The 27,934-nt window shown below is 50.1% G+C and overlaps 2 protein-coding genes across 5 annotated transcripts in view; both read right to left on the minus strand.

Moving 5' to 3' along the window:
• AP1S1 (adaptor related protein complex 1 subunit sigma 1) overlaps positions 1-27,934 on the minus strand; it is a 339,237-nt gene that overhangs the window by 5,306 nt on the left and 305,997 nt on the right. For 3 of the 4 annotated variants that reach the window (XM_050783896.1, XM_050783897.1, XM_050783898.1), the window contains exon 2: positions 1,327-1,351. In XM_050783896.1, coding sequence (XP_050639853.1) covers positions 1,327-1,329 — 3 coding nt within the window. In that variant the 5' untranslated portion in view covers positions 1,330-1,351. Of the gene's footprint in view, positions 1-1,326; positions 1,427-27,934 lie in introns of all 4 variants that reach the window. The other variant, XM_050783895.1, reaches the window with a different exon arrangement.
• Positions 14,109-26,769, minus strand: SERPINE1 (serpin family E member 1). The gene is made up of 9 exons (XM_050783739.1): positions 26,614-26,769; positions 25,202-25,473; positions 23,298-23,531; positions 21,573-21,767; positions 19,768-19,966; positions 17,701-17,801; positions 17,494-17,580; positions 16,276-16,359; positions 14,109-15,949 (listed from the first exon to the last, which is right to left on the minus strand). Exons 2-9 carry the CDS (start codon positions 25,470-25,472, stop codon positions 15,912-15,914), a joined length of 1,209 nt encoding a protein of 402 aa, XP_050639696.1. The 5' UTR covers position 25,473; positions 26,614-26,769; the 3' UTR covers positions 14,109-15,911.

Below are 27,934 nucleotides of genomic sequence, written 5' to 3' on the forward strand. Positions count from 1 at the left end.
CTAGCAGAGCGACAAGAAACCAGTAACCAATGCCAAAGAAATGCCTGTTCTCTTCCACCCTCTCTCTATCCACCACCGTGCTGAAATCTGGTATTTTGTCCCTGGAGAAGCTACCTCAATTTTCCACCCCATCATAACCATAAGATCTTAATGATATCCCAAACACACCACCCTCCAGTGCCAGGGGTATCCTCCTCTGCAGTATGTATTTCCAACACCACACAGGGTATGGAGATGCCCAAATCCCACCTTCCTCTCTGCGGGCACCCAGATGTCTTTGACATTTCTCTTTAACTTTTCTCCCTTTTAGGGTGCCTCCTGCTAAGCGCCCACTCCTCCCCAGACACCAGGTGACCAATCTCCCTCAGGGCCCCGCCACCCAGGGGGTTCCCCTGAAGAATGTCTGCAGAACAGACAGCAAGCTGGGTCAAGTGGGATGGAAGACAGAACCCTCACTGCCCAGTGCACCCCAGCTTCCCAGTTCCAGGGGGTCTGGGCCACATCCTGGAGTCTTCTCCTTCCCCCAGCAGCTCTCCTATTCATGGACATGCCCAGGGTTGGAATCCCTGGGTGTGTGGCACTGTATAGCTTAGTAGGTGAAAAATCAGAATTCAGGAGAACTGATTTTTTTGGTGGAGGGGAAAAGAGGGGCGCCGGGGAGCCTCGTGCGGCGCTCAGATAGGGGGGTGGGGAGCAAGCAGGAAGACGGAAGGCCTGGGTTCCGGAAAGAGAGTGGGATTGGGGGCAGAGAGCCCTGGAGCCCGGGATCCCAAAGCCTGGGTCCCTCGGAGCAAAACCACGAGTCCACCTCTCTTCCTTACCTGGGCCCAGCCTCTAGGCAAGCACCGCCACGAACCCAATAGGGCGCTCTCTTTTCCGACCCGGAAACTCCCCTCCCACACCCCTTTCCCCACCGGGGTCCCCGCTCCCGCCCGTGTCGCCCGGGAAGGGGTTCTCGGTGACCCCCACTCCCTCCCTCCGCAAAGAGACCCCCACAACCCTCTGCTTTAGGCTGCTTCCCTGCGGCGGGGATCGAGGGACCCCCGGGAGCCAAGACCCAAGCGCCCCTCCCGGCTCGGGACTGCCCCGCCGCCCCTTCGTCAGCCCACGCTCGCCCTGCAAATGCACCCCCTCCCCGCCCCTCTCCCGAATGCCACCTCCCACTCTTCCTCCCGAGCCCGGCTCGCCCACCAGCTGAGGCAAGGGAGGCCTCTGAGGACCAGAGGGAAGACAGAGAGGCTCACCCCGAGGGCTGCCCCCGAGGACCCCCGCAGGTGCAGCCCACGCCCCTCGCTTCCCCCTCCCCTCCCTCTTCGCACAGCCTACCATCCTGCAGCCTCCGGCTCGGCGCGTCCCACTTCGGCCACCGTAGGCGCCAGTCCCACTCCCTTTCTTATCCTTTCTCCGGCTTCCCTCCCTCTCGGCCGAAGCCCCGCCCCGTCCCGCCCAGGTTCTGACTCCCGACACGCCACACACTGCGCAGGCGCCGACGCCGCGGGGAGCGCGGGCGGGGCTGGAGGCGGAGAAGCGGAAACCATGGCAACCAGGTCCTTGACTGCAGCTTCTAGGAGCCCGGTCGTCATGGTAACGCGGCTGTCCTGTGGGCTGGTTGGAGGATGGGGGAGGAGGACAATGAGATCCTCGCGCTTTGAAGCCTTGTGGGGCAAAAAGGCGGGAAAAGGGGTGAGAGGTGAATGGGACGATCATTGGAGTTCGAGGCAGCAGGCAGGACCCCTGGAAGGGGCGTGAGCTGTGAAGAGGGAGCAGGGTGGGAATTGAGTGTAGGGGAGGAGGAAGGACCTGAAAAACAGGAGACAAACTGTTATGAAAAAAGTATAGAACTCAAGCTAAATATCTATTGAGAGCGTGATAGATACACCCCTCTATTTTTTTTCTTTTTAGAGACAGGGTCTGGTCGCGTCACCCAGGCTGGAGTGCAGTGGTGAGATCGTGATTCTCTGCGGCCTTGAACTCCTGGCCTCAAGCGAGCCTCCCGCCTCAGCCTCCTGAGTAGCTGGGACTACAGACGCACACCATCATGCCCAGCTAATTTTTAAATTTTTTTTTTTGTAGAGACAGGGGTCTTACTATGTTGCCCAAGCTGGTCTCGAACTCCTGGGTTCAAGAGACCCTCCCGCCTTGGTTTCTCAAAGTGCTGGGATTACAGGTGTGAGCCACCGCGCCTGACTTCTGATCTTAAAGTAAGAGAAATGTGTAGAAAATGAATAAAAGAGAAAAGGAGAGGCTGCTATAAAAGGCATGTAAGGAGAAGGAGGAGGAAAGTGAATTGAGGCAAAAGGGGAAGAAATAAAGAGCGTCTTAAAAGGTTAACTTGGGTCAAAACTCAAAAAGGGACAGATGTAACCCAAATCTCAGTGTGAAGATGAGGTGGATGTACATTGTAATATGGGCTTTTAAACTGAATGTGTGTGTGTGTCTACGTGTTACTGGAAAAAGGGGTCCTGATCCAGACCCCAAGAGAGGATTCTTGTATCTCATGCAGAAGAAATTCAAAGCAAGCCGCAGAGTGCTATGAGAAGAGAGAGTTTATTGAAAGCTGTCCCCTTACGGAGTAGGGCGTCCTCAGAAAGCAAACAGAGGAACACACTGTCTTAATTTTTCCTTTTCTTTCTTTTTTCTTTTTTCTTTTTTTGAGACAGGGTCTTACTCTGTTGCCCAGTCTGGAGTGTAGTAGCATGATTATAGTTCACTACAGCTTCCACCTCCTGGGCTCCAGCGATCCTCCCACCTCAGTCTCCCAAGTAGCTGGGACTACAGGCGTGCCCCCCCAACACCCAGCTAATTTTTGTATGTTTTGTAGAGACAGGGTTTTGTCATGCTACCCAAGCTGGTCTGGAACTCCTGGGCTCAGGCTATCCAACCTCCTCGGCTTCCCAAAGTGTTGGAATTACGGGCATGAGCCACCGCCCCTGACCTTTAAGTTTTTCTTTTTTTTGAAACAGAGTCTTGCTCTGTCGCCCAGGCTGGAGTGCAGTGGCGCGATCTCAGCTCACTGCAAGCTCCGCCTCCCGGGTTTAGCCATTCTCCTGCCTCAGCCTCCCGAGTAGCTGGGACTACAGGTGCCCGCCACCACACCTGGCTAATTTCTTTGTATTTTTAGTAGAGACGGGTTTTCACCCTGTTAGCCAGGATGGTCTCAGTCTCCTGACCTCGTGATCCGCCCACCTCGGCCTCCCAAAGTACTGGGATTATAGGCGTGAGCCACCGCGGCCCGCCAAGTTTTTCTTATATAGGGGTCTTGTTTTTGTACAGACTAAACTAAGCTGAGTCAATGTGCAGATGGGCCAATGGCATGACAAAATTTATTATTCTGTTGATTTAACTATCCTTGACATTCTAGTAGGTAAGTACATCAAAGCAAAACTATAATTATCTTTCTTCCTTTTTTTTTTTTTTTTTTTTGAGACAGAGTCTTGATCTGTCGCCCAGGCTGGAGTGCAGTGGTGTGATCTCAGCTTGCTGCAACCTCCACCTCCTGGGTTCAAGCCATTCTTGTGTCTCAGCCTCCCTAGTAGCTGGATTACAGTTACATCCTTCCATTTCAGCCTCCCAAGTAGCTGTGACTGCAGGCATGAACCAGTGCATCCAGTTAATTACAAAAATATTTTGTTGTAGAAATGGGGTCTCACTACTGGGATTATAGGCATGTGCTACCATGTCCAGCTAATTTTTGTATTTTTAGTAGAGAGGGGGTTTTGCTATGTTGGCCAGGCTGGTCTCGAACTCCTGGCCTCAAGCAATCCTCCTGCCTTAGCCTCCACCCCCAGCCAGAACTATAATTATCTTAAAAGCATATATTGTTATGGGTATTGGGACATCTGGATTTTCTGTAGTTGGAGGAGTCTGTCCTTGCAGGTATCTTTAAACTGTTTACCCAACTGTAAACAGGTATGGGTTGTGACTGACAAGGAATGTGCCTTGTTAGTTTCAAGATGGAGCTGAACTTAAAATGGTTTTAGACTGGCTCTCTGAGGCCCCTGCTTCCCTAGCACAAGTGATAAAGCAAAGAGGTCTGGATAGAAGGATAAGGGAAAATCTTAAATTTTGTCATGCAGAAAAGTTAATGATAGATCATTGTTGGCAACTAACATGCTGTTATTTTTTAGTAGCATGTGATGCAGTTGTTGGTAAGGCCTCACTTCCTGTCTCCACTTTATTTATTTATTTATTTTATGTTTTTATTTTTTTGAGATGGAGTCTCGCTCTGTTGCCCAGGCTGGAGTGCAGTGGCGCAATCTTGGCTCACTGCAACCTCCACCTCCTGGGTTCAAGTGATTCTTCTGACTCAGCCTCCTGACTCAGTCTTCTGTCTTAAAAAAAAAAAAAAAAAAAAAAAAAAAAAAGAGGACAACAGTACCTATCTTGCAAGGTGGTTCTGGTTCTGAGGATTAGAGGTAATTATAGAAAGTATCTGTAAACACTTCATAATGGTACCTATCATTTCCTCTTCCCAGCCTCTTCTTTTTTTTTTTTTTTTTTTTTTGTTGTTGGTGTTGTTGAGACAGAGTCTCGTTCTTGTTGCCAAGGCTGGAGTGCAGTGGCACAGTCTCGGCTCACTGCAGCCTCCACCTCCCCGGATCAAGCAATTCTCCTTCCTCAGCCTCCCAAGTAGCTGGGACTACAGATACCTGCTACCACACCCCGCTAAGTTTTATATTTTTAGTAGAGATGGGGGTTTCATCATGTTGGCCACGCTGGTCTCAAACTCCTGACCTCGAGTGATCCGCCTGCCTTGGCCTCCCAAAAGTTCTGGGATTATAGGTGTGAGCCACCGTGCCCGGCCCCAACTTCTTTCTTCTTTTACTTTTTCTTCTTCCTTTTGCTTTTGTTTCCTTTTCTCCTCTCTCTCCACCTTAGCTGCCAGGCTTGGTGGCTCATGCCTGTAATCCCAGCACTTTGGGAGGCTGAGGTGGGCGGATCACCTGAGGTCAGGAGTTGGAGACTAGCCTGGCCAACATGGTGAAACCCCGTCTCTACTAAATACAAAAATTAACCAGGCATGGTGGTGGGCACCTGTAATCCCAGCTACCCAGGAGGCTGAGGCAGGAGAATCGCGGGAACCCAGGAGGCAGAGGCTGCAGTGAGCAGAGATCGCACCACTGCACTCCAGCCTGGGCTACAGAGCAAGACTATGCCTCAAAAAAAAAAAAAAAAAAAAAAAAAAAAAAAAAATCTGGGCACAGTGACTCACGCCTGTAATCCCAGCACTTTGGGAAGCTGAGGCGGGCGGATCACCTGAGGTCAGGAGTTCGAGACCAGCCTCAACATGGAGAAAACCCGTCTCTACTAAAAATACAAAATTAGCCGGGCATGGTGGTACCTGCCAGTAATCCCAGCTACTCAGGAGGCTGAGGCAGGAGAATTGCTTGAACCTGGGAGGTAGAGGTTGCGATGAGCCGAGATTGCGTCACTGCACTCCAGCCTGGGCAGCAAGAGCAGAAAACTCCATCTCAAAAAGAAAGAAAGAAAGAAAAAGAAATAAAGCAGAGGGCCAGGCAGCAGCTTGCAGAAGTTTGGAAGCTCTAGAGATATCAACTCCTACACTTCTTGGAAAGCCGACACTCTTTAAAATTCCTTGCCTCAATGTGATATGCGTAACTGCAGGAAAGATAGGCTTCGTGAGAGAATTGTTAGAAATGTGGGTTTTGCAGCCAGGCACAGTGGCTCACGCCTATAATCCTAGCACTTCAGGAGGCTGAGGTGGGAGGACTGCAGGAGCCCAAGAGTTCAAGACCAGCTTGGGCAACCTGGCAAAACCCTGTCTCTACAAAAGTTACAAAAATTACTTGGGCATGGTGGCACACATCTGTGGTCCCAGGAGGTTGAGGTGGGAGGATCGCTTAAGTCTGGCAGGTGGAGGTTGCAGTGAGCCGATATCTCACCACTGCACTCCAACCTGGATGACAGAGAAAGAACCTGTCTCAAAAAATTAAATAAGTTACAAATGAAAAAGAAATATGGGTTTTGCTTGTAGGGAGTCATAGAATTCAAGTGGTTGAAACTAAAGTCTTGCCCTGTCTCCCAGGCTGGAGTGCAGTGGTGCGATCTTGGCTCACTGCAACCTCTGCCTCCCAGGTTCAAGTGATTCTCCTGCCTCAGCCTCCTGAGTAGCTGGGACGATAGGCGTGCATCACCACACCTGGCTAATTTTATCGTATTTTTAGTAGAGACAGGGTTTCACCATATTGGCCAGGCTGGTCTCGAACTCCTGACCTCAAGTGATCCACCTGCTTCAGCCTCCCAAAGTGCTGGGATTACAGGCATGAGCCACCACACCCAACTGGGATTTCTTCTTTGTTAGCGAATGATGAATGTGGAGGATCTATGAGTTAGTGGATCCGATACAGCTTGTGCATGGAGCTGAATTGAGATTTGATGCAGTTGGCAGTTGAGAGTCATTATGGCTGTGTGAACTAGTGAATAACTTGGTGAAAACAGTGTTAAGAAAGTTAATCTTGGCCAGGCACATGGTGGCTCATGCTCGTAAGCCCAGCACTTTGGGACGCTAAGGTGGCAGGATTGCTTGAGCTCGGGATTTGAGACCAGCCTGGGCAACACAGACCCTGTTTCTAGAAAAAAATAAACAAAATTAACCAGGCATGGTGGCACGTGCCTGTGGTCCCAGCTACTTAGGAGTCTGAGGTGGGAGGATCGCTTGAGCCCAGGAGGTAGAGGCTGCAGTGAGTCATGATTTTTCCACTGCACTCCAGCCTGGGTGACAGAGCAGGACCTTGTCTCAGAATAAAAAAAAAATTAATCTTATAGTCATATGTAGGAGAATTTGAAAGGACAACTGGAGAGCTGAAAGATTGTCTGAGAGTTTTGGGAATCCTGGCTCCAGGATGAAATGGGAGGGACAAATTAGAGAGATCCCTCAAAGGAGCTGGTGATCTGAAGTTGATCATCATCTAAGTAGAGAGGAAAGGAGAAAAATCCTGGAGGGTTAGTGGTGCCACTTGTATAAACGGAAACATGGAAGAGGTGAATTCTTATTCTTATTCTTCTCCTTCTTCTTCTGTTTTTGAGATGGAGTCTCGCTTTGTGGCCCAGGCTGGAGTGCAATGGCGAGATCTCAGCCCGCTGCAACTCTGCCTCCTGGGTACAAGCAGTTCTCCTGCCTCTGCCTCTCCAGTAGCTGGGATTACAGGCGCACGCCACCACACCTGGCTAATTTTTGTATTTTTAGTAGAGATGGGGTTTCACCATGTTGGCCAGGCTGGTTTTGAACTCCTGACCTCAAGTGATCTACCCACCTCGGCCTCCCAAAGTGCTGGGATTACGGGGCTGAGCCACCGCACCTGGTTGAAAAGGTGAGATTTATCTTCATCATTAGGAATGGTGTTTGTACTGTCATTCTATAAACCACACTGACACCTCTCCATGCCTTTACTCATGTGGTTGTAGAGGTGGTTCCTGTGGTGGTTGAGAGGGTAGCCAGATGGCTTCTGAAGCCTCTCATATTTGTGAGTCTATGATCCATGTTCCTCCCCACCATTTTTTTTCCCATTTTTTTAAGAGTCAAGGTCTCGCTCTGTTCCCCAGGCTGGAGTGCAGTGCTGTGATCATGATCACTGCAGCCTCAAACTCATGGGCTCAAGTGATCCTCCTGCCCCAGCCTTCCAAGTAGCTGAGACTGTAGGCATGCACCACCATACCTAGCTATTTTTAAATATTTGTTTGTAGGGCTAGGTGCGGTGGCTCACACCTATAATCCCAGCATTTTGGGAGGCTGAGGTGGGTGGATCACTTGAGGTCAGGAGTTCAAGACCAGCCTGGCCAACATGGTGAAACCCTGTCTCTACTAAAAATACAAAAATTAGCTGGGTGTGGTGGTGCACACCTGTAATCCCAGCTATTTGGGAGGCTGAGGCAGGGGAATTGCTTGAACCCGGGAGGCAGAGGTTGCAGTGATCTGAGATCTCGACACTGCACTCCAGCCTGGGCAATAGAGTGAGACTCTGTCTAAAAAAAAAAAAGTGTTTGTAGACACCAGGTCTCGCTATGTTTCCGAGGCTGGTCTCAAACTCCTGGGCTCAAGTGATCCTCCTGCCTTGGCCTCCCAAAGTGCTGGGATTACAGGTGTAATCCCATACACCACACCCGGCTGGAACACTCTCTGTGGTTGATGTTTGTCATTCTTTCAGCACTCAGGTTCTAACCCTGCTTCTTGGAGTGTGGGAATCCCCTGTCTTACGAATCTAGGGAGGAGATAGACCAACCTCCCAGAGTAGCATTTGCAATTTCCAGATATTCACTTTCGCAGCATTGTTTCTGGGCATAGCATGGGCATGTCAGCTGGACTCTGCCCATCTGTGCACCTCCCAGACTTTGCTCCAGGAGAGACTGGGGTGGGCATTAGGAGATGGAGGGTAGTTAAGACCCTGGCAGAAGGACAGAGGATCAAGTTCCTAGGGTGGCAGTAGAGTGGCGCTAATGGCAGTGTCTTGTGTCCACAGGACAGGTAGGGGCACAGGTATGATGTGGAGCATTGTTCCTAGTGCGATAGTGTGAGACCTCCCTCCAGTTTGGTTCTCTGGCTGCCCTGGCGATTTCTGATTTGCCCAATTTCCTTCCTTTCTTTTCTTTTCTTTTCCTTTCCTTTCCTTTCTTTTCTTTTCTTTTCTTCCTTCCTTCCCTTCTCCTCCTCCTCCTTTTTTTTTTTTGGAGCCCAGGCTGGAGTGCAATGGCATGATCTTGGCTCACTGCAGCCTCCGCCTCCAGAGTTCAAGCAATTCTCCTGCCTCAGCCTCCCGAGTAGCTGGGTTTACAGGTGCCCGCCACCATGCCGGGCTAATTTTTGTATTTTTTTTTTTTTTTTTTAAACGGAGTCTCGCTGTGTCACCCAGGCTGGAGTGCAGTGGCCCGATCTCGGCTCACTGCAAGCTCCGCCTCCCGGGTTTACGCCATTCTCCTGCCTCAGCCTCCGAGTAGCTGGGACTACAGGCGCCCGCCACCACGCCCGGCTAGTTTTTTGTATTTTTAGTAGAGACGGGGTTTCACCATGTTAGCCAGGATGGTCTCGATCTCCTGACCTCGTGATCCACCCGCCTCGGCCTCCCAAAGTACTGGAAAAAAAAAAGCCGATCCCTGAAAAAAAAAAAAAAAAAAAATAAAAAAAGAAAAAAAAAAAAAAAAAAAAAAAAAAAAATAAAAAAAAAAATAAAAATAGAAAAAATAAAAAAAAAATAAAATGTAAAAGCCAACAAAAAAAAAAAAAAAAAAAAAATTGAAAAACAAAAAAAAAATCCACCCGCCTCGGCCTCCCAAAGTAGGCTTGAGCCACCGCGCCCGGCCAATTTTTGTATTTTTAGTAAAGATGGGGTTTCACCATGTTGGCCAGGCCGGTCTCAAACTCCAGACCTCAGGTGATCCACCTGCTCGGCCTCCCAAAGTGCTGGGATTACAGGTGTGAGCCACTGCACCCAGCCAGTTTCCATTTTTAAAAAATAAAATGAAATAAAGTAAGTATTCCATTGTCATCTCAAACTTCACTTGCCAAAAACGTGCTGCCACTTCCTTCCCCTGAAATTATCCCCTCTTGGTTTCCCACTGTGGTTGATGTCACTGCCTTTTTCTAGCCTTGTGAGCTGTAAGCCTGGGACATGAGACGGGTGACACGAAATTGTGGCTTATTCAAGGGCCCTAGGGAAGACTTGCTGGACTAGATTAGGAGAGGGCCTAGAGAGGAATGGCTGGGTTATCAGAGGAGGGACGAGGGGACAGGCTGAAACCAGCTGGAGATCTGAGACTTCATTCTCAAGTGTCCCTTGCATCTGCGTTGCTATACGTTTTCCTTCGGGATTTTGTTCATGCTGTTTTCTGGAATGCCCTGCCATTCCCTCCCTATAGACGCAAACCCATCTGATTTATCCTTTATGGTTTCAAATAGCCCCTCCTCTAATGAGTCTACATTCTAGTCCAGACTATAGTGATCATTTATACTGTGTTCCTTTCAATTATTTTTGCAGTGACTTGCATAGCTTTTCTTCCGTTTCTTTTCAAGACAGGGTCTCGCTCTGTTGCCCCGGCTGGAATGTAGTAATGCAATCGCAGCTTACTGCAGCCTCGACTTCCCAGGGCTCAAGTGATCCTCTGGCCTCAGCCTCCGGAGTAACTGGGATCACAGGCATGCACCACCATGCCTGGCTAAGTTTTTTGATTTTTAGTCCAGGCTGATCTCAAACTCCTGGCCTCAAGTGGTCCTCCCACCTTGGCCTCTCAAAATGTTGGGATTACAGGCATGAGCCAGTGCACCTGGCCAGCATAGCTTTTTTGCCCAGCTTTTTGATGTTCTTTGTCCTTAGATATCTGCTATTAAGAAGAATAGCTGGCCGGGCGCGGTGGCTCACGCCTGTAATCCCAGCACTTTGGGAGGCTGAGGTGGGTGGATCACGAGGTGAGGAGATAGAGACCTATCTGGCTAACATGGTGAAACCCCGTCTCTACTAAACATACAAAAAAAAAAAAAAAAAAAAATTAGCCGGGTGTCATGGCGGGCGCCTGTAGTCCCAGCTACTTGGGAGGCTGAGGCAGGAGAATGGCCTGAACCCGGGAGGCAGAGCTTGCAGTGAGCCGAGATGTCGCCACTGCACTCCAGCCTGGGCGACAGAGCAAGACTCCGTCTCAAAAAAAAAAAAAAAAAAAAAAAGAAGAAGAATAGCTGGCACTTTCTTTTTAGTGCTTCCCAGTACCGGTCTAAAGGTCAGCTTTTAAATAAATACTCATTAATTTGAATGGAGTTCCAACTTGGCAAGATTTTGGTGGAAGCCACAGCTGCTTTGCGTCAGGGAAGAGCTTTCCACTGGAGCAAAAGCGACCTCTGGTGGCGAGTGGATCAAAGACCCCGTTCAGCAAGCGAGTGTTCGGGCTGGCCAGGCGGCTGGTGGCAATGCAGAAGCTGCTGCTGCACGTGAGGGCAGCACTTTTCTTTTCTTTCTTTCTTTCTTTTTCTTTTTTTTTTTTTTTTCTTTTTTTTTTTTTTTTTTTTTTTTTTTTTTGAGCCAGGGTCTTGCTCTGTCACCCCAGACTGGAGTGTAGTGGCATGATCTTGGCTCACTGCAACCTCGACCTCCCTGGCTCAGACGATCCTCCCATCTCAGCCTCCAGAGTAGCTGGGACTACTGGCTCCCACCACCACGCCAGGCTCATTTTTGTATTTTTTTGTGGAGACAAGGTTTCGCCTGTTGCCCAGGCTGGTCTCGAACTCCTGTACTCAAGTGATTCACTTGCCTTGGGCTTCCAAAGTGCTGGAATTACAGGCATGAGCCACCACACAGCCAGCACCTTTATACTCGACCACGTCTGAGCCCTTCTTTTCTCTCTTTCTTTCTTTCTTTCTTTCTCTTCTGTCCTCAGGCGATCCACCTACCTTGGCCTCCTAAAGTGCTGGGATTAACCTGAGCCACCGTGCCTGGCCACTTGCTACTATTATTTCAACAAACCTTACTTGAGAAACCACCTAAAAAAATGATTTCAAAAACAGATGGTGTCTCCTTGACAAATTTCCTTTGATAGAATATTTTTACCATCAAGGGATTTACAACAGTCATACTCTTTGCCCACACAGGAGCAGATAAATAATTCCACTGTTTAAGGTTTACAAGAAATCTACAATAACGGAGGCTGGAGGCAGATCTTGTTAATTTCTCATCCCTAAAGAATAGCAGGCCAGGCACGGTGGCCCAGCACTTTGTAATCACAGCTCTTTGGGAGGCCGAGACAGGTGGATTGCTTGAGCCTAGGAATTTGAGAGCAGCCCAGGCAACACAGTGAGACACCATCTCTACAAAAAATGCAAAGATTAGCAGGGCTTGGCGGTGCACACCTGTGGTCCCAGCTACTCGGGAGGCTGAGGTGCAAGGATGGCTTGGGCCCAGGAGATGGAGGCAGTAATAAGCTGAGATTGTGCCACTGTGCTTTTGCCTCAGCAACAAAGCAAGACCCTGTCTTAAAAGAAAAAAAAAAAAAAAAATAGAGAAGGGAAGACAAACTTAGAACAGGCAAGGAACAGGGCCAGGCAAAGTCAAACAGGGCTGGGCAGGTCTCGTGCTGTGAGTCTACATCATTTTTATCCTCACAATAGCTGACAGTCTGTTACATGGGGTATTTCCTGGAACAAGCCTTCTCTGTGGTGAGGGGGCTTTTTGAAGAACTCTTTTTCCTCTAGAGCCATCTCAGCATGGGCGGGCAGTGTTTGAACTGTATACTGCAGAGTTGGGGCTAATTTGTTCCGCTTTTTGAAGCATTTTGTGCAAAAAGAGGCTGTTTAGCTTTCCAAGCAAATCTGTTACAGACGGGTAACTTTTCAGCCACTAGCCTAGGGCCTGGAATTAGTCATATTTACAGGGTATAAGGAGGTTGAAAGATATACCTGGGCCAAGCTGGGCATGGTGGCTCACACCTGTAACCCCAGCAATTTGGGAGGCCGAGGCAGGAGGATTGTTTGAGCCCAGAAGTTCAAAACATGGTGAAACCCCGTCTCTACAAAAAAAAAAAAAAAAAAAAAAAAAAAAAAAGTTTAAAAAGCAATAGAAATGAGCTGGGTGTTCAGAGGGCCACATCTCTGAATCCTATCTTCAGGGTTCTGGAGTTAGACAGTATACAAGTTTGGCAGATGGTTATTGGTCTTTTTTCAGTTTAAAAAATTATTTTTGAATATTTGAACAGAAACTAATGGAGGGAAGTGTACCTCTGCCAAGAGCCTTCAAGATGCTACAGGAAGATAATAAAAGACTTTTCAGGAAGCCATTTTCAGGAAGATGCTAGAGTATATATAACAAGAGAGCCTTGTTTTCAAGAAACCTGATACCTTGATGGGTTTGGGGAGGGTAAGACACACACAGGCAAAGCTAAAGAACACTGGACAATCCAAGCACTGTTACAGACCAGGGAGAAGAAAACTCAGTGTCAAGTTGGGAGTGATGATGTTTTCATCCCCTTCCTTCCCTCTCTCCCTCCCTCCCTCCCCCCCCCCTCCCCCCCTCCCTCCCTCCCTCCCTCCCTCCCTTCTTTCTCTCTCTTTCTTTCTTTTCTTTCTTTCTTTCTTTCTTTCTTTCTTTCTTTCTTTCTTTCTTTCTTTCCTTCTTCCTTCCTTCCTTCCTTCCTTCCTTTTTTTCCTTCCTTCCTTCCTTCCTTCCTTCCTTCCTTCCTTCCTTCTTTCTTTTTCTTTCTTTCTTTCTTCTCTCTCTTTCTCTTTCTCTTTCTCTTTCTTTCTTTTCTTAGAGAAAAGGTCTCACTTTGTTGTCCAGGCTGGTCTGAAACTCCTGGCCTCAAGCAATCCTCCTGCCCCAGCCTCCCAAAGTCCTGGGATTACAGGTGTGGGCCACTGCTCTGGGCCTGATAGTAATGATATTGGCTGGATCCATGGGAAGTGCTAGGTGGAGGAACTGGAACTTGAGCTGGGTTTGAAGAATGGGGAGTGGGAAGCATTTGGTGCTGGAAGGAAGTGGCATGAACAGAGTTGGGAACCCACAGGGACGGTGACTTATGAGCAGGCCCATCTGGATAAGTGGAAAGTTTATGGCAGGGGAGCATTTTTTTTCCTTTTTGAAGATGATTCCCAGGGGCAGAGAATCAACGTATCCTTGGGGCTTGTGGTAGAGCTGAGGTGACCATTTCATGGACACCCCCATGTTGGGTCAACCTGGATGTAGGAAGTTCCCTTCCACCCATAACTCTATGGACCAACAGGATTTTGATTTCTGGGTTTGTTGTTGTTGTTATTGTTTGTTTTTTGAGAGGGAGTCTTGCTCTGTCACCCAGCCTGGAGTTCAGTGGTGCAATCTCAGCTCACTGCAACCTCTGCCTCCTGGCTTCAAGTGATTCTCTTGCCTCAGCCTCCTGAGTAGCTGGGATTACAGGCACATGCCACCATGCCCAGCTAATTTTTGTATTTTTAGTAGAGACGGGGTTTCACCATGTTGTCCAGGTTGGTCTCAAACTCCTGACCTCAGGTGATCCACCCACCTCGGCTTCCCAAAGTGCTGGGATTACAGGCGTGAACCACAGCACCTGGCCTAGGCTTCTGATTTCTTGTATGGTGTGAAATGGAGAAGGTGAGGGCAGTGACTGTCCCGAAATATTTTTTATATTTATTTATTTTATTATTTTTTGAAACATTTTTACATGTTTATATATCAAAAGTGAAAAAGCATACAATTCAACACAATTCAATAGCATCTGACACCGCCCCTGTGGATCCTGTATGTGGCTGACATCACTGTCCAGTGCAAAATCAAAAAAGAAAGAAAGAAAGAAAAACCCCAAAGAAAGAGGATTTTTCATTGGAGAACATGGTGGGCTGATTGGGCTTCTATTAGATTACATTCATTTCACATCTATGTGCAATTCTCCCGTAAATTGGTCTTTAAAATATATACATATATATTTAAAGATATTAGAAATATATATTTAAATATATTTAAAATATATATATTTAAAGACACAGGGCTCTTGGTATGTTGCCCAGGCTGGTCTTGAACTCCTGGGCTCAAGTGATCCTCCCGCCTTGGCCTCCCAAAGTGCATTACATCCGTCTTTGTGCCCTACCCTCTGGCTGGTAGGTTTTCAGAAATATTATCTAAGGTAGTTGAATCCGAGCTGCCTGTCTCTCTCACCAACCCCCCCTCACGTGTCCACTGCTCACACACAGCAGCCGGAAATGACACATTGAAGTGAGTCACCGATGCGGCTGTGAGTCACCCTGTAATTGGGGAAAGTTCTGTCCTGGTAGGTCATGCAGCCCCTTGCATTTCTGCTCCTAAATCTACTGAACACATTGGAAACCACTCTGTCCTCGTCTGAGTCTCTCTCCCCCACTCCGTCCTTTTGGTCCCCTGAAGGAGGCTGAAATTGAATGGTCAATTTCCATCAAGGGGAGAAAGACGAGGACAAGAGGGGCGCAAGGGGCTCGGGTGGCCACAAGGTGGCAGTGTGGGCTCCATCACGCTGGATGTCCCGAGGGGTGTGTGCCAGTCAAGTGGCCGGACTTCCTGAGATACGGTGACACAGACCAGAAAGAAACACTAGGAGCAAGTTTACATAATATTATTTTCCTTAATAGTTCTCTTTCTCTCTAACAAGCACACAAGGGCAAGGATATGATAAATATTCAGGTACACCCCTCCCCACCAAGAGACTGGGGGGTGAGGAGCTGGGCACACATCTGACCTTTCTTCCTCTATTCCTATAAAAATAAAAGGAAGCAGAAATCTGCTTCAATGAGTAAACAAGTCACCTACACTCCAAAATAACCCATGCACACTGTTTCTGGGGAGGGAGACAGCCAGGCCAGGAGGGTTGGGCCACGTGATGGGGGACATTCACTCTGCCATGTGCAGCACCCCTGTACTGGGGAGGGGTGGCCAGTGCCAGAATGGACTCTGAGATGAAAGGGTGCTTCTTCCATTGGCCTTTGGCCTGTCACCAGCCTCCTCCACAGTGGCAGACAGTACAAGAGTTATGGCAATGTGACTGAAACAGAAATAGTTTCTACTAGGCACACAAAAGCTCCTGTAAGCCCCATAGTTCCGTCCTGCAAAAGGCCTCAGTGGGAACCAGGTCTGCAGACCCGAGTGGGCAGAGAGAGAGGCGGAAGCAGGTGCCCCAGATGGTCCCACAGTCGTCACTGTCTGGTTTGGAGACCTTAAAGGAGTTGTGCTTCAAACTTCTCTCCCAGGGTTCCAGGTGGAGACTAGGGATTTTGACCTAAATGTCCTCCAAGGAGAGGCCGAGGTCTTGGAGACAGATCTGGGTTACCATCTTTTAACAAAAGGCAAATGTCTTCTCTTCCTCCAGAAAGAGTCATTAACACTAAAATTCTTTTCTTCGGAGTTTCTTCTTTCCCGATGCATCTCCAGTTTTGTCCCAGATGAAGGCGTCTTTCCCCAGGGTCAAGGTTCCATCACTTGGCCCATGAAAAGGACTGTTCCTGAGGATGGAAGAACCGTGGGAGTTGAGAAGCGGAAGGAGTGGGACAGCTCATCAGGCTGGATGTGGGTGGAAGGACTGAGATCTGGGCAGATGAGTGAGCTGTCTGGAGTCTCAGCTGCCTGAGTGACAGAGCAGGGATGGTGGCCCGGCACTGTCTGTGGGTGATAAAAGGTGGCCTCCTCTTGGGACAGGAAGCAGGGTAGGGTTATGGATTCTCTGCCCAGAGCCCTCTCAGGGGTAGAGAGATGTCTGCATCTGTCGGGACTAGTTCCTAAGAGAAAGGATGGGTGGGAGGATGTGGAACATGATGGGTTCCAGGCTCACCTGTGGGGTTGTGCCGGACCACAAAGAGGAAGGGTCTGTCCATGATGATCTCCTCAGGCGCCATCCGGGCTGAGACTATGACAGCTGCAAGAGAAGGGACAATGCCTTAGAACAGAGGGATGCTGGCACTGGCACCCCCCACCATTTTTCTTAAGAGACTGGGTCTCCCTCTGTTGCCCAGGCTGGAGTGCAGTGGTGCCTTCGTGGCTCACGGCAGCCTCGAACTCCTGGGCTCAAGTGATCCTCCCACCTCAGTCGCCCAAGTAGCGGGGGCTATAGGTGCATGCCACCATGCCTGGCTAATTTTTTTTCTAATTTTTATAGAGACAGGGTCTCCTTATGCTGCCCAGGCTGGTCTCAAATGCCTGGGCTTAAGTGATCCTCCTGCCTCAGCCTCCCAAAGTGCTGGGATTACAGGTGTGAGCCTCTGAGCCCAGCTGGAAGTTGTTTTCCTGAATATGAACCTTAAAAGTTTAGGGACATCCTCTGAGACCTGGTTTCCTCCAGGAGCTTGGTAGCAATGGATCAGCTCTTCCCTTACACACATTTATCTAAATCCTTTAAGGGCTTATTGATAAGCTCTTTCTTTTCTTTTCTCTCTCTCTCTCTCTCTCTCTCTCTCTCTCTTACTTCAGAGTTGCGTTCTATTGCCCAGTCTGGGGTGCAGCAGTGTGATATCGGCTCACTGCAACCTCTGCCTCCTGGATTCAAGTGATTCTCCTGCCTCTGCCTCCCGAGTAGCTGGGACCACAGGCACACGCCACCAGGCCTGGCTAATTTTTGTATTTTTAGTAGAGACAGGGTTTTGCCATGTTGGCCAGGCTGGTCTCGAATTCCTGACCTCAAGTGATCCACCCGCCTTGGTTCCCCAAAGCGCTGGGATTACAGGTGTGAGCCACCACGCCCAGCCTGATAAGCACATTTCTTAAGTTTACTTCCCACTGTGGGAACAACTTGGGTTTTCCTTTAGGAGGCCTTTTCACAGTCAGGGAACTTAGGAGCCATCAGGTGAGGAAACAGGGTTCCATGGTCCCAAGCCCGTTTTCCAGGCTGAGAAACAGGTGGGGAACGGGTGATGGCTGAGCACAGACAGAGCCGCTCTGTGCAGAGAGATCTGTGTGGAGAGGGATGCGGGGTCCTTCCTGGGTCTGGGGACCAGTTATCCTGAAGGGTGATGGAGGTGACAGGCCCATGGAGCCTCACCTGAGCCAGACTCACCTGTGGATGAGGAGGCCACCGTGCCACTCTCGTTCACCTCGATCTTCACTTTCTGCAGCGCTTGCGCAACGTGGAGAGGCTCTTGGTCTGAAACAGATGTGGATACAGGATTAGATCAGCTGCCACTCTCAAGGAGAGGTTCCTTTTTCCTCTTAGGGGCCCCCGCACTCCACTGGGATAAGAAAAAGCAAAGGAAGGTCCTCTTACTTGAAAGACTCGTGAAGTCCGCCTGAAATTGTCTGAACATGTCGGTCATTCCCAGGTTCTCTAGGGGCTTCCTGAGGTCAACTTCAGTCTCCAGGGAGAACCTGCGGATAGCAGTAAGAGGCTGCTCAAGGTGGGGTCCCCTTTGGCTGGCAGCCTGCACCTTTCCTCGTCCCCTACCAGGTGTCCCCCAAATCAAGTGGCCAGAATAGGAATGGAGGTGAAGGTTGGAGAGGGAGGCCTGGTCCTCTCCCTTCTTTCCTTCCCTTCCCTCCCTCCCTTCCTCTTCCTCTTCCTCTTCCTCTTCCTCTTCCTCTTCCTCTTCTCTCCTCTCCTCTCCTCTCCTCTCCTCTCCTCTCCTCTCCTCTCCTCTCCTCTCCTCTCCTCTCCTCTCCTTTCCTTTCCTTTCCTTTCCTTTCCTTTTTTTCTTTTCTTTTTCTTTTTTTTTTTTTTGAGACGGAGTCTCATTCTGTCACCCAGGCTGGAGTGCAGTGGCGCGATCTCGGCTCACTGCAAGCTCCGCTGCCTCCCGGGTTCACGCCATTCTCCTGCCTCAGCCTCCTGAGAATCTGGGACTACAGGAGCCCGCCACCATGCCCGGCTAATTTTTTTTTGTATTTTTAGTAGAGACAGGGTTTCACCATGTTCACCAGGATGGTCTCGATCTCCTGACCTCGTGATCCACCCGCCTAGGCCTCCCAAAGTGCTGGGATTACAGGCGTGAGCCTCAGGGCCCCGCCTTCTTTTCTTTTCTTTTCTTTCTTTTTTTTTTTGAAACAGAGTCTTGCTCTGTCCCCCAGGCTGGTGTGCAGTGGTGTGATCTCAGCTCATTGCAGCCTCCGCCTCCCGGGTTCAAGCAATTCTCGTGTCTCAGCCTCCCGAGTAGCTGGGCTCATAGGCGCTTGCCACCATGGCCGGCTAATTTTTGTATTTTTAGTAGAGACAGGATTTCACCATGTTGGCCAGTCTGGTCTTGAACTCCTGGCCTCAAGTGATCCACCCGTCTTGGCCTCCCCAAATGCTGAGATTACAGGCATGAGCCACAGCGCCCAGCCGGCCTTGTTCTTTTTCTAAAGCTGTTTACAAAGTCCTCCTTATTGCTGGAAATCCTAATATTCATGAACATTCTTCTGCAATCTCCCCACCCCCTCCCACCTATGACTAATTACTTTCCTCAAATAAGACAGTAGTTTCAGCATAATTTTATTCAGCCTGGCTGGGGCGGGGGAAGCTAAGGGCAAATTCTCCTGCAAGGATGTTGGAACAAAAATCTGTTCTGCAGATTGTGTTTCTGAGAGCTAACGCTGAAGAGGACCCAAGCAGGGGGCCTTTGAGCACTCTCTGCTTCTCACTAGGGCACGACTAATTACCTCGATTTTTATGAGCCGAGGGGTGGGTGGGGAAAGAGGAAGAGAGAGGATGCAAGTGAGAGAGCATGCACCAGCTAACCAACTACATTCTCTTCTTTCCCCAAGCCTGGCATTGTAGCATCTGGAAATTTGGGATGAGCGTGGTGGGAGGCTTCCCTATAATTCTGGAGTTCCCCAGCCCCAGCCTTCTTCTGCAGAAGGATTTCGAAAAATCTCTTTGCTTCCTTCTGCAGAAGGATTTCGAAAAATCTGCTTTCTTGGAACCCCAGCTAGAAGCTGCGCTTTGAGCTGCTCTGTCTTTGGAAGTGATTTCTTTTGTCTGGATGTTGACTTGAAAGGGTGGGGGATAGGAGTGCTGGTGGGGCCACCTTAAGTAGATGTGGACTGATTGGGCCCCTACCTCCCTCATTTCTCTGGCTCTCCTTTTGGGGGCTTTTGCTGAGTATTCTGGGGGGATAGTCAATGTGGAGGTGTGGTCGGGAAGAGCTGTCCCCTGCCCTCCAGCAGAAACAGGGGGAGGGATGATTGCAAGACTCCTAATCAAACCCAGGCTACAGTTTCCCATCAGCCTCCCACACATGCATGTCCCTGCCCTGCAAACGTCACAGATCGGGGAAATTCAACCTGGGGGGCAGCGACTTTGGGGAGCCTGGAGAGAGGGGTGGGTGGGTGGGTGGGAGAGATAGCGGTTGTGACTTACTTGGGCAGAACCAGGAGGCGGGGCAGCCTGGTCATGTTGCCTTTCCAGTGGCTGATGAGCTGGGCACTCAGAATGTTGGTGAGGGCAGAGAGAGGCACCTGCTTTTCATAAGGGGCAGCAATGAACATGCTGAGGGTGTTTCCGTGGTAGGGCAGTTCCAGGATGTCGTAGTAATGGCCATCGGGCGTGGTGAACTCGGCTGTGAAGACACCAAGATGGCTCGTTGGAAAGGGCTCCAGCTCTCGCTGACAGCAACCCAGCACTGGATTTTCACCTAGTTCTCCTGGCTTCTCCGCTTTTTCTGGAAGCCAGGCTCTCTCTCCCTCTTGGCTTTTGGAGATCCCCTGTTCACTGCTCCCCTATTCAGTATTTTAATTTCTATTTCCCTTCTCTTCTGCCAATTCAGTATCTTCTAGTTTCTCTCTCTCTCTCTCTCTCTCCGTCTCTCTCTCTGTGTGTCTGTAAGAAACAGGGTCTCACTCTGTCACACAGACTGGAGTGTGGTGCAGTGGTGAAATCATAGCTCACTGCAGCCTCCGAATCCTGGTTCAAATGTTTCTCCCACCTCAGCTTCTGTTTTTTGTTTGTTTGTTTGTTTGTTTTGAGGAGTCTCACTCTGTCACCCAGGCTGGAGTGCAATGGCGCAATCTCAGCTCACTGCAACCTCCCCCTCCCCGGTTCAATCGATTCTCCCACCTCAGCCTCCCGAGTAGCTGGGATTACAGGCACCTGCCATCATGCCCAGCTAATTTTTGTATTTTTGTAGAGATGGGGTTTCACCATGTTGGCCAGGCTGGTCTTGAACTCCTGACCTCAGGTCATCCACCCGCCTGGACCTCCCAAAGTGCTGGGAATGCAGGCGTGAGACAACGCGCCTGGCCTCACCTCAGCTTCTTGAGTAGATTACAGATACATGTCACCAAGCCTGGCTAATTAAAAAAAATTTTTTTTGTAGAGGCAGGGTCTTGCTATGTTGCCCAGGCTGGTCTTCAACTTCTGGCCTCAAGCAATCCCCCTTCTTAGCCTCCCAAAGTGCTGGGATTATAGGCGTGAGCCACCGCGCCAGGCCTTCTCTGTCTCTTTTGGCCTTCTTTCACTTCCATTTTCCTCACACCCAACCACCAATTCATCCCAGTCCTCATCCTTTTTTTATTTTATTTAATTTTTTTGAGACGGAGTTTCACTCTTTCGCCCAGGCTGGGGTGAAGTGGCTCAATTTTGTTCGGCTCACTGCAACTCCCACCTCCCAAGCTCAAGTGATTCTCCTGCCTCAGCCTCCCGAGTAGCTGGGATTACAGGCACGTGCCACCACGCCTGGCTAATTTTTGCATTTTTAGTAGAGATGGGGTTTCACCGTGTTGGCCAGGTTGGTCTCAAACTCCTGACCTCAGGTGATCCACCCACTTTGGCCTCCCAAAGTGCTGGGATTACAGGCGTGAGCCACCGCACCTGGAGTCCTCATCCCCTTAACCTCAACTCCCCCAGCAGGATTTCTCATCCCCAGGTAGTCACACCAGCAATACATGAAGAGGAGACCCTGGAGTCAGGTGGACAAATGTGGCCCTGAGGGAATTTCTGGATTTCAGCTTCATTCTTCATGGGGTAAACCTCCTGTCTTCTGTTCCCATTATCCTGATGTCTCCTGCTTGGAGAATCTTTGTCAAAGCTGGAGTATATTCTAGGGTCTCTCCTCCCTTAAAGGGGAGCATTCCCTGTCGGAGGGCGACAATTTGGGCATTCCTTGGGATACCCCAGGAATGAGATGCAGTTGCTGTGGGCTGTGGGGAAGGGGCTCTTGGACTTACTATAGTTGAACTTGTTGGTCTGAGCCATCATGGGCACAGAGACAGTGCTGCCATCTGATTTGTGGAAGAGGCGGCGGTGGGTGCTGGAGTCGGGGAAGGGAGTCTTCCAGTGGCCGTTGAAGTAGAGGGCGTTCACCAGCACCAGCCGTGTCAGCTGGTCCACGGCTCCTTTCCCAAGCAAGTCACTGATCATCCCTGTGGGAAAACCAACGATCAGGAAGATCAGGAAGTTAGACAGCTTTTTTTGTTGTTGTTGTTTTGAGATGGAGTCTCGCTCTGTCACCAGGCTGGAGTGCAGTGGCGCGATCTTGGCTCACCGCAACCTCCGTCTCCTGGGTTCAAGTGATTCTCCTGCCTCAGCCTACTGAATAACTGGGATTACGTGCACCCGCCACCATGCCTGGCTAATTTTTGTATTTTTAGTAGAGATGGGGTTTCATCATGTTGGTCAGGCTGGTCTCAAACTCCTGACCTCATGATCCACCTGCCTCGGCCTCCCAAAGTGCTGGGATTATAGGTGTGAGCCACCACGCCCGGCTGAAGTTAGACAAATTTTTTTTTTTTTTTTTTGAGACAGAGTCTTGCACTCTCACCCAGGCTGGAATGCAATGGCGCGATCTCGGCTCACTGCAAGCTCCGCCTCCCGGGTTCATGCCATTCCCCTGCCTCAGCCTCCCGAGTAGCTGCAACTACAGGCGCCCACCACCACACCCAGCTAATTTTTTGTATTTTTTAGTAGAGATGGGGTTTCACCGTGTTAGCCAGGATGGTCTCAATCTCATGACCTATGATCCGCCCACCTTGGCCACCCAAAGTGCTGGGATTACAGGCGTGAGCCACTGCGCCCGGCCTAGTCAAAATTTTCAAGCCTTTTAGATGTTTCCCAGAGTTCACAGTCCTCAACTGGATGTATGTCAAAGGGCTGCAGTCAGGGGTTTAAATGAACCCATCTAGTTCCTTTTTTTTTTTTTTGGAGACAAAGTCTTGCTCTGTCACCCAGGCTGGAGTGCAGTGGCATGATCTCAGCTCACTGCAGCCTCCGCCTCCCGGGTTCAAATGATTCTTGAGCCTCATCCTCCTGAGCAGCTGGGATTATAGGCAGGCGCCAACACACCTGGCTAATTCTTTGTATTTTTGATAGAGACAGGGTTTCATTATGTTGGCCAGGCTGGTCTCGAACTCCTGTGCTCAGGCAATCTGCCCGCCCCGGCCTCCCAAAATGCTAGGATTAGAGGTGTGAGCCACCGTGCCCAGCCTAAGATTTGGTTCTTAAAGCATCCAGCCCTCTGTCCATAGAGAACAGAATGCTGAAAAGGAGCGTTGTTTAGGATATGTGGATTTGGTTTTTGTTTGTTTTTTTAGAGATGAGGTCTTGTTCTGTGGCCCAGGCTGGAGTGCAGTGTTGCAAACATAGCTCAATGCAGCCTTGAACTCCTGGACTCAAGTGATCCTCCCACCTCAGCCTCCCAAGTGGCTGGGACTACAGGTGTGCACCACCATGCCCAGCTGGTTTTTAAATTTTTTGTAGAGATGGGGTCTTGTTATGTTGGCCAGGCTAGTCTCAAACTCCAGACCTCAAGCCATCCTCTCGCCTAGACCTCCCAAAGTGTTGGGCTGGGATTACAGGTGTGAACTACTGCACCCAACTGGGATATATGGATTTGTTTCCAAATTCCCTTTCTCTTGAGGCCCCGGGGAACGGGCTTCCTTTCCCTGCCTGCTCACCTTTTGTGTGTGTCTTCACCCAGTCGTTGATAATGAATCTGGCTCTCTCTGCCTCTGAAAAGTCCACCTGCTTGACCGTACTCCGGAACAGCCTGAAGAAGTGGGGCATGAAGCCCTGGACCAGCTTCAGATCCCGCTGGACAAAGATCGCGTCTGTGGTGCTGATCTCATCCTTGTTCCACGGCCCCAAGAGCTCCTTGTACAGATGCCGGAGGGCGGGAGCCATGCCCTTGTCTGTGCAGGGGCAGAGAGGAGAAGACATGTCAGGCTCGTGCTGAATCGAGGGTTCCCAGCCGAGCCCACTTCCCCCACAAGAGGCTCCACCCTGATGAATGGGGGCTACCGTGCTTTCCCAGGGCTCTCTGGAGGGAGATTTCATTCCAGGACAAAATCTCTTTTCTGTATCTCTTCCTTTCTTCAAACGTCTCAGATCCCAACCCTCTCTTTGGGCTAGAATATTTTTCTCTGTTCTTAAGTTATGAACCCTAAATATTTTCTTCCTGTTTTTTTTTTGAGATAGAGTTTTGCTCTTGTCTCCCAGGCTGGAGTGCAATGACGTGATCTCAGCTCACTGCAACCTCCACCTCCTGGATGAACCCTAAATATTTTCTTTCTTCCTTTTTTTTTTTTTTTTTTCCAGACAGGGCCTCCCTTTGTTGTCCAGGCTGAAGTGCAGTGGTGCAATCATAGCTCACTGCAGCCTCCAGTTCCTGGGCTCAAGCCATCCTCCCACCTCAGCCTCCTAAGTAGCTGGGACTACAGGTATGTGCCACCACATCTGGCTAATTTTTAAATTTTTTGTAGAGGCAGGGGTCTCGCTGTTGCTCAGTCTGGTCTCAAACTTCTGGCCTCAAGTGATCCTCCTGCCTCAACCTTCCAAAATGCTGAGATTACAGTCATAAGCCACCTTGCCTGACCTTAGTTTTTTTCTTTTCTTAATTTTTTTTTTTTTTTTTGAGACAGAGTCTCACTCTGTCGCCCAGGCTGGAGTGCAGTGGTGCGATATCAGCTCACTGCAACCTCCACCTCCCGAGTTCAAGCGATTCTTGTGCCTCAACTTCCTGAGTAACTGGTATTACAGGTGTACACCATCACATCGGACTAATTTTTATACTTTTAGTAGATACGTGGTTTCACCGTATTGCCCAGGCTGGCCTCGAACTCCTAGCCTCAAGTGATCCTCCTACCTCAATCTCCCAAAGTGCTGAGATTACAGATACGAGGCACTATGACTGGCCTTAGATTTTTTTTTCTTATAGTGATGACTGTGCTAAGCATTTCACAAGTGTAATTCCATGAATTCTTTTTTTTTTTTTTTCAAGACAGAGTCTCGCTTTGTTGCCCAGGCTGGAGTGCAGTGGCACGGTCTCGGCTCACTGCAAGCTCCACCTCCCAAGTTCACACCATTCTCCTGCCTCAGCCTGCTGAGTAGCTGGGACTACAGGAGCTTGCCACCATGCCTGGCTAATTTTTTTGTATTTTTAGTAGACACGGGGTTTTACCATGTTAGCCAGGATGATCTCAATCTCCTGACCTCCTGATCCGCCCGCCTCAGCCTCTCAAAATGCTGAGATTACAGGCGTGAGCCACCGTGCCCGGCCCATGAATTCTTTAGGACAGCCCTCTGTGGTTGGTATTTTTATGATCCTCATTTTATAGATGGGCAAACTGAGGCTTAATGAGGTTAAGATCATGCGGTGGTGAATAAGCGGTAAATCCACTGGCCAGACACCCTTGGCAATTCAAGGGTCCAGTGACTTGGGGTGTAGTGGGAAGAAGATGGGGTGGCCCCTGCAGCACAGCTGTATGGGGCTTGGCTCAGCTAAGCCAGAGCCAGCCTTTCCTTGGCTTCTGGTTGGTCTATTTTGCATGCCTCCCACCTCCCCCAGTGTCCCGTGGCTCACCATCAATCTTGAATCCCATGGCCGCTTGGATCTGCTGCCGGGTTTCTCCCCCCGTTGTCAGCTGGAGCATGGCCAACACCGAGGCCACCCCATAGGGTGAGAAAACCACGTTGCGGTCTTTGGAGGCCTGCGCCACCTGCTGAAACACCCTAACCCCGAAGTCTGAGGCCAGGTGGGCCACGTAGGATGGGGGATGGTGCACGGTGGACCCTTCACCAAAGACGAAGGCCAGGCCCAGGACTAGGCAGGCGAGGGCTGGAGACATCTGCATCCTAGAGCAATGGAAAGAGGGCTGGTGAAGGAATCTTTCTGGAAGACAGGCGGGAGGGGAGGGGAGCTGGCCAGCTGTGGGCCCTGCTCTTCTTGTTTCCTGCAAGCAGGTGGTGGGTGAACACTAGGGCAAGGTGCAGGAACAGACCATGACACATTCAGATTCTTAGCCCGTCCCACTCCATCTCACTCAGACTGACTTTTCCCCGGGCAGTGGCAGGGAGTCTTTGGCCATCTTGCCCTACGGGAATCTTGGAATCCAGTCCATCTGCCTTCCCTCTGTGTCCCGCTGCCTTTGCAGCACAGGGGGGATTTAGCCCAGGCTCAATTATCAATTATCACATCTTTGATTTGCATGAGCCTTTACATTTGCTTTCTTTTCCTTCCTTCCTTCCTTCCTTCCTTCCTTCCTTCCTTCCTTCCTTCCTTCCTTCCTTCCTTCCTTCCTTCTCTCTCTCTTTCTTTCCTTCCTCTTTCTCTTTCTCTCTCTTTCTCTCTTTCTTCCTTCCTTCCTTCCTTTCATTCATTTTTTGAGACAGAGTCTTGCTCCGTCATCCAGGCTGGGTGCAATGGCTCAATCTTGGCTCACTGCAGCCTCTGCCTCCCTGGCTCAAGCAATCCTCCCACCTCAGCCTCCCAAGTAGCTGGGAATACAGGCACACCAGCACGCCCAGCTAATTTTTGTATTTTTTTTTTGGGAGAACAGGGTTTTGCCATGTTGCCCAGGCTGGTCTCAAACTCCTGGGCTCAAGTTATCTGCCTGCCTCAGCCTCACAAAGTCCTGGGATTACAGGCATGAGCCACAGTGCCTGGCCTTAATTCTCTTATAATGCTTTCCCAGTGATTGTTTCATTCAAGTTAGCAGGTATGAGGTGGGAAATGGGTAAGTGTCTTGATGCAGAGGGACCGAGAGAGTCAAGGTTCTTGTTTCTGGGTGATGGGGTTGTTGATGGGGCCTGACCATCCTCCCTGCTCTCCTGCAGTCACCCCAGGATAGGGTCGACTCAAGGCTGCAGGTCTGAGAAAAAGAAAATAGAGGAATAGCGGGGGATGATGGAGGGAGGGGACTCTGGGGAGGCAAGTTCTCTGCCTTACTTCTAAGCCCGAAGTAAGAGGTTGGAGGGAGTTTGCTTTTCTCCTACCTGAAGTTCTCAGAGGTGCTTTGCGATTGGCGGTTCGACCTGCCCTGGCGGCGGCTGCTGAGCTGCAGGAATTCAGTTGCTGGAGTGGGGCGTGTGGCTCTTCTTGACAGCGCTCTTGGCCCTGCAGCCAGACACAGCTGTGCTCCTCCGTGGGCCGCTGCCTCCTTTTATACCAGATGTGGGCAGGAAATAGATGAACTCATACTCCAGCCCCACCCACTCGCTGGCTCTGGGAGTCCGTCTGAACAGCCAGCGGGGCCCCCTTCCCTCGACACCTCCCTCTCCGGGACTTGCTGAGGCATGTGTGTGTGTGTGTGTGTGCGTGCTGCTCTGTGTGTGTACGTGTGTAAGAGGGTTCAGGAACAATTAAGCAAACCCCAATAGCCTTGGCCTGAGGACCTCGCTTGACCCTTCTGCCCTCTGCCTGTGTCTGTCTCTCCCGGATGTCCTGCCAGGTTGACCGTCTGCCATACCGGGTGACCCAAAAAGCCCAGGACCCCTAGTGTTCAGCTTGGAGAAAAAAAACCAGCTCACGTTGCCTGCTTTTCCTTTGGAGAACCAGGTCACTGTGGAGTTATCAAAGATAACCTCCATCAAAATGTGGATGTTTTTCCCCCGGGGCTGTCCACCCGGTGCCCCGGGCCACCTCCAGGAAACAGCGCCCCTCCCTCCTCCTGGGCCTAGCCCAGCAGCCACAGGGCATGCAGCCAGCCACGTGATTGTCTAGGTTTTGTCTGTCTAGGACTTTGGTCCAACAGAGGACTCTTGGTCTTTCCCTCATCCCCGCCATGTGCCCAGCCGCCTCCGATGATACATGGCTGACTCCCCCACGTGTCCAGACTCTCTCCGTGCCCCTGAGGGCTCTCTTGTGTCAACAACCTTGTCTGACTGGGGTTGGAGGTGTGCTGGGTGGGGCGGTGGTGGCTGAACGGGACCAGGGGTTGTTACCATGGTAAAGGCTTGGCAAGGAAACAGGAGACCAACGTGTAAGTTTCACTTCTTCGAGCTGCCCGCTAGGACTTGGGGCAGCTGGTCCTTTATCCTCTTCCTCCAGAAACAGACACGAGGGGAAGAGGGATAGAAGCAGAGTGTCAATTCACGGCGGGTTTGCAGGGTGTGCTTCTAGGGCAAGGGGGTGAGGGGAAGAAGAGTGACTGATAGATTCTGAGCAGCAGTGGTCCTCAACGTTTTTGGCACCAGGGACCGGTTTCATGGAAGACAATTTTTTCACAGACCAGGGTGGGATGCTTTCAGGATGATTCAAGTGCATTACATTTATTATGTGCTTTATTTCTGTTATTATTACGTTGTAACATATATA

This window comes from Macaca thibetana, chromosome 3 (genome assembly GCF_024542745.1).
Source record: "Macaca thibetana thibetana isolate TM-01 chromosome 3, ASM2454274v1, whole genome shotgun sequence".
Classification (NCBI taxonomy): Eukaryota; Metazoa; Chordata; class Mammalia; order Primates; family Cercopithecidae; genus Macaca; species Macaca thibetana.

What these genes read in the sequence shown, in the direction of transcription:
- SERPINE1 (XM_050783739.1), bottom strand. Translation starts at nt 25,472, where the DNA reads ATGCAGATGTCTCCAGCCCTCGCCTGCCTAGTCCTGGGCCTGGCCTTC. An exon ending in GACCAACAAGTTCAACTATA is followed by an intron (nt 19,967 to 21,572) that starts GTAAGTCCAAGA and finishes GTGTCTTCACAG; the next exon opens with CCGAGTTCACCACGCCCGAT. An exon ending in GGTGGCCTCCTCATCCACAG is followed by an intron (nt 16,360 to 17,493) that starts GTGAGTCTGGCT and finishes CTTCTCTTGCAG; the next exon opens with CTGTCATAGTCTCAGCCCGG.